At 39.3% G+C, this 5,674-nt stretch overlaps 1 protein-coding gene across 3 annotated transcripts in view; it reads left to right on the top strand.

The window, feature by feature from the left end:
- SGK1 (serum/glucocorticoid regulated kinase 1) overlaps positions 1-4,906 on the top strand; it is a 9,150-nt gene extending 4,244 nt beyond the window's left edge. For all 3 annotated transcript variants that reach the window (XM_085301874.1, XM_085301875.1, XM_085301873.1), the window contains 9 exons: positions 343-447; positions 928-1,011; positions 1,122-1,253; positions 1,542-1,654; positions 1,851-1,974; positions 2,313-2,408; positions 2,532-2,687; positions 2,806-2,895; positions 3,678-4,906. In XM_085301874.1, coding sequence (XP_085158000.1) covers positions 343-447; positions 928-1,011; positions 1,122-1,253; positions 1,542-1,654; positions 1,851-1,974; positions 2,313-2,408; positions 2,532-2,687; positions 2,806-2,895; positions 3,678-3,845 — 1,068 coding nt within the window. In that variant the 3' untranslated portion in view covers positions 3,846-4,906. The remainder of the gene's footprint in view (positions 1-342; positions 448-927; positions 1,012-1,121; positions 1,254-1,541; positions 1,655-1,850; positions 1,975-2,312; positions 2,409-2,531; positions 2,688-2,805; positions 2,896-3,677) is intronic.
- Positions 4,907-5,674: the final 768 nt, after the last annotated feature.

Here is a 5,674-nt window from a genome sequence, read left to right as displayed (position 1 = left end):
ACTAAGTAATCAAGTTAGGAGTAAGTAATTTTCCCCCATTCTGAAAATAATGTTTTAAAAAAGTTTAGTTATAACATTCATTATGGAATGTGACTTAAGAGCTCAACAAGAATTTTAAAACAAATTTTTTAAAATCGATTGCTGTTACATTCCTCTCAGGTAGTACAGAACAACTTAATGCAACTGACAGAGGTCTAGATTACATTTTTAGTGGTATAGAGAGTTCTCATCCTTACTTTCAAGATCACTTGATTTTATGTTTTAAAAAAAGACCTATGGTCAAGACTCTAGTTACCAAGCTGTTTAGTAAACGTAGTGGTTCTTGTCCATTTGCTTTTCCAGCCCAGTCCTTCACAGCAGATCAATCTTGGTCCATCATCCAACCCTCATGCCAAACCATCGGACTTTCATTTCTTAAAAGTGATTGGAAAAGGCAGCTTTGGGAAGGTAAACCTATTTAATCTTGCTGTAATTTAATTACTCTTAAGCCCTTGTATGTAATGCTTGAGGGTTGGGTTTGTACTGGCTTTGGTAATTGAAATTTCAAGTATTTAAAACGGAGCTGAAGCATGCTCTACTCCCCAGCACCAGGTTTCCTTTGTAGCAGTGACATGTTTGCCCTGGGGTGGTCAGCAGAGCAGGGTGCCCATTTAAGGAACCTGATCACAAAAGAGCAAGGGAGTGTGAAGGCAGTGGTGCTTAATCAGGTTGGAAGAATATGTTCTCCTTTGGAAGAGAAGGAAACAAGGCAGATAAACCTCCTGCTAGGTCCATATGCAAAGATGGCAAAAGCGTCAAGTATTTCCAGCAAAATGTTTGCACATTCAACCGGAGGGGCCCTGCTGGGGCTCAGCAGTTAACATCAAGGATTGTTTCCAGTTGTGTTTACACAGTGTTGTTCAGTTGTGGGCTTTTAACCTCTTCCAGGTTCTCCTTGCACGGCATAAGGCAGAAGAACAATTCTATGCTGTTAAAGTCCTGCAGAAAAAAGCAATCCTGAAAAAGAAGGAGGTAAGCTGTTTCTGAGTGATGCTGTTGTGATGTCTATGAAGTACTACTTTTTTTTAATTGCTGTTGGTAAGCAAATATTGTCACTAAGCATTAATTTCTTACATCTTCAGGAGAAACACATCATGTCAGAGCGCAATGTCCTGCTGAAGAATGTGAAACACCCCTTTCTGGTTGGGCTTCACTTTTCCTTCCAAACGGCAGACAAGTTATATTTTGTCCTAGACTACATCAATGGTGGAGAGGTAAGCATCAAAAAACTGAGGTAGTACTTCCTATAATATGCACATGATGGTAGTGTAGACTTTTTTTTTCTCCCTGCCTTTTTAAATAAAGAGTTCCAAGGGGAGAAGTCATGGAGGAAAAGTTATTAGAGCTGCTGTCTCCAGCCAGCCAAGTTTTGAACTACCAAAGGATCATTAGGCCACTTCCTGCTATTGTTCTCTTTAGCTATATATGTTGAGTCTAATTAAATGCATTGTTAACAGGCTTTGGCGCCGCTTACAGAACTTTGTTCTTTCTGTCTCCTGTAGTTGTTCTACCATCTCCAGAGGGAACGTTGCTTCCTGGAACCRAGAGCCCGTTTTTATGCTGCTGAAATAGCCAGTGCACTGGGCTACCTGCACTCCCTGAACATAGTTTATCGGTAAGCAATGTCATTCAGTTTGTCAAAATAAAAACTCACATACTGTTTAATGTGCATTACAAAGCTGGTCTTACTTAAAAGCTATTCTGAGCTAAAATTATTCTTTACAACTTAATGAAGTTATGGGAACAATGACACCTAAAATAGCCTCACTATAGCTCTTCTAATATTTGTGTTCTTTCCTCTGTTGCCACAGTGACTTGAAGCCAGAGAATATCCTGCTTGACTCTCAGGGGCACATTGTCTTGACTGACTTTGGACTCTGCAAGGAGAATATAGAGCACAATGGCACGACCTCCACCTTCTGTGGCACACCGGAGGTATGCTCAGCTCTCAGCAGTAATGGGCCTTGCCCTCCCTTGCCCTCATTACCAAAAATTGTCATTTTCAGTGAAGATTTACAGCAGGTTAGACCGGGGGAGGTATTATGGGTCTCTGTCAGACTGTCAGTGAAGAATGTAGGACACATGCAGAACAGGCAGAGTGGGAGAGAACAACTTTTAAGCTGTCTTCCTGCTTATGAAGAACATAAAACTTGCCTGAAGCTTAGATACCACTCTTGTCGAGTTAGTGTCTCCTTTTAGTTCAAGAACATATGGGCTTTCCTAGTTGTAAAGATCCTTTTGGCTAACAGGGCTCTCTTCCTCCTCTTACACAGTATCTTGCTCCTGAAGTTCTTCACAAGCAGCCCTATGACAGGACCGTTGACTGGTGGTGCCTTGGAGCAGTCTTATATGAGATGCTTTATGGCCTGGTAAGTAATGAATAGCCCTGGTGGCAGATGAAACTACCTTCGTCTTGCTTACTGTGCCGTCAGGAAATGTGTGCCCRCATGTCAACCTTATTAACTTCGGTCTCTCCTCTGCCTTTCCCACAGCCGCCTTTCTACAGCAGGAACACAGCAGAAATGTATGATAACATCTTGAACAAACCATTGCAGTTGAAGCCAAATATTACTAACTCTGCTAGGCATCTCCTGGAAGGCCTTTTGCAAAAGGATAGGACGAAGAGGCTGGGTGCCAAGGAGGACTTTGTAAGTATACTGTCTAGTTCCTGTATGCAGCACAGGAAGATTAAATATTAATTATATATTAATATATATGACATTAAAGTGCTTTGTTCTAAATTAATCTATTTTCTGTCTATAACAGATGGAGATTAAGAATCACATCTTCTTCTCACCAATTAACTGGGATGATCTTATTAATAAGAAGATTACGCCCCCTTTTAACCCAAATGTGGTATGTATCACTTCTAATTGTGGAATGTATAAAGAGTAGGATTTTTTTTGTTTTTTTTTTTTTTTTTTTTTTTTTTTGTCTTTGTGGGATGCCCAGCAGCCAAATGGAACTGGCCATATTGCTGTGTTTAGGGAATAGTTTTTCCTTTCCTTGTTGCTGACCAGACAGGATTAAAATAAGCAGTAGCTGACTCTTTGTTGATGGATAGTCTAAATTTAGCTGTTCTTTTGGCCTCACACWAATGCTTCATTTGCATGGCTATTTTAAAATAATTCCTGCCACCCCCATTTTATCAAAGAGGGGGAAGATAAGGTGTGGCAACTAAGTAGCTTCCCAAGTGTAGAGTTAGATTTGACAAGCCAAATGTAACATGCAAGAACAGGGATCTGTTACAGAGGTTGCCCTTCTACTTTCTGAGCATTTTTTGAACTACGTACAACAACTTGCCCAGAGATCAAAGTCATCCCCTGTAAACTGCTGCATGGGAGAGTGGTGTGTTTGCATTTGGCTTTTGTTGCATGAGCTTAGTTGGAAGGTGGAGTATTAAATTGAATCAACTTGTTTTTAGTGAGACAATATGCAGCAAGATTTTCCCCCMCACACACACACAAAAGAAAAGTCAAAACTAACTGGCAAAGGCTGTTACCACCTCAGGCTCACTGTTTAACACTGAGTCTTTACACATGGAGGTTTTTGTCCCGTTTTTGAATTGAACTGTGAACTCATTCAAGTTTGGCAGATTTGGTCTAAACACTTTCTTTTCTTTTCTGCTCATTTCACAGAGTGGCCCCAGTGACCTGCGACACTTTGATCCTGAGTTTACAGATGAGCCAGTCCCCAACTCCATTGGCCAGTCTCCAGACAGCATCCTCATTACTGCCAGTGTCAAAGAAGCTGCTGAGGCTTTTTTAGGCTTCTCATATGCCCCGCCCATGGACTCTTTCTTGTGAACACTTTGTGTTTTTCTTTTTTAAATAATAATAACTATTATTTTTTATTTTTATTTGACCTTCTGGTTGAACTGCCAGTTGGCCAGTCATCTTGAAACAGAATTTGCACATTTCTACCATGGCAGCTTTGCAGCCTTAATTTCAACAACACTGTTTGCCGGAAGCTTTTTTGAAGAGGACATCACTCTCTAAATGAGCTTCACAGGCTTTTCATTTCCATTTGTTCTTCCCCCAAAGTGGTGCTGTCTCCTTGGGAAAGAAAAACAAACAGAAGTGACTGCTGCCATAGACTGCTATGGCAGACTGTAGGAATAAGAACAAGCTGTTTTGAAATCATGTTCTGAAAAGCCTTGCCTGAAGATCTRTCTGAATGTGATAAGGATTTATGAAATGTGCCTTTTTCTGATGAGATCTTGTTAGCTCCAAAGCTTTCCCCRTTGCAGAGTGTTTCTCAGTTCATTTATGTGGGTTTACTATGTGAACAAATGGTATGTGTGTGTGGTTTGCGTACTACAGATGGACGTAGTTTAAAGCATCAATGTGACACTTGCAGGATACCACAATGTGGGGCATTGTTTGTTTCTTCCATATTTGGAAGATAAATTAAGTGTAATTTTGAATTTTTTTTTTTGTAAATCTATACAGTCAACTAAAATTATTGAACTGGGCTCACAATTACTTGTATCCAAATGCTTGAAGAAAGCATTGCTGCTATGAAAAAAAGACTTCTATTTTTTAGAAAGGGGTTTTTATGGACCAAAATGCCCCAGCTGCAGTTGGTCAAAGCTGTTGGTCTTTCTTCCTTTTTTTTTTAATTAAGTTTAAAAAATGTCATCTGTAAAATGAGTATTATTTATGGTTTTGGGGGTTTTCCATTCCTGATTGTATGTATTGTAAAAAATATATATATGTACATTCAGTTGTAACTCTAGATGTATATTTAAACTTACRGACTTACTTGTAATGTATATCATCATTGTAATGTAATATAATTAACATGGTTATATGTATCATATTTTTGTGACCAAACCCATTGGTTTGCAGTAAAATCTTGAAAAATATTTCCATAAACTGTGTCATTCTTAATTTTAAAATTATTTTTTATTTAGCTTTTTTCCACAAAAAGCTTCAGCCAGTCTTTCCAGGAAAAAATGCCTGCGTGACTTTACTTTGGTGATAGTTACTGTATCAAGGGCTGAACCGGATCTACCTTGTAAAAATAATTGGTTTTCCAAATGTGAACCGCTATTCACATCACTTAGTGCGAGTTCATGCTGTTCCATACCGTAGATAGTGTTCCCACTCCCTTAAAGTAGGTTTATCTATGTCTAATGAAACAATAGTACTGCTSTCTGGTGTAGACAGAACATAATTACAGTTGCAGAATCAAGTCCTTAAGTCAGCTGTCGTATAACAGACTTGAACAATTTTACTGCTCTGCTGCAGGCATATGATGAAAGCAAGTCTTTCATAAAGCTGATGGAAAATGCTTGCTCCTGTCCTTCCTGGAGCACAGGCCACTGCTCTAGCTGTTGCAGCAAGGTAGCATGCTGCATCCTAAATTTCTAGTAACAAAACTTGTATCAGGAAGATAGATTTCACTAATGATGGTATACTTTCTTGGACAGGGTACAYGCCTGTCTAAAACTGAGCTGTTAAACCTTAAGTGCTTATTTAAGAATGCTGCTGAGTGGTCTGTAAGAGGGACTGGGGATCAACTTTGCAATGCATGCCGTTGCAAAGAGTGCAAGTCAAGTTCTCATATGGACTGTCTTTCTGTTCATAGTATTTCTGAGATAYGAGCATGTAGTAATTTCTCTTCTTTTATT

The sequence above is a fragment of the Rhea americana genome, unplaced genomic scaffold (genome assembly GCF_003343005.1).
Source record: "Rhea americana isolate MKP2758 unplaced genomic scaffold, rheAme1 scaffold_180, whole genome shotgun sequence".
NCBI classification, from domain to species: Eukaryota; Metazoa; Chordata; class Aves; order Rheiformes; family Rheidae; genus Rhea; species Rhea americana.
This window is presented reverse-complemented; position numbering and strand designations above follow the sequence as displayed.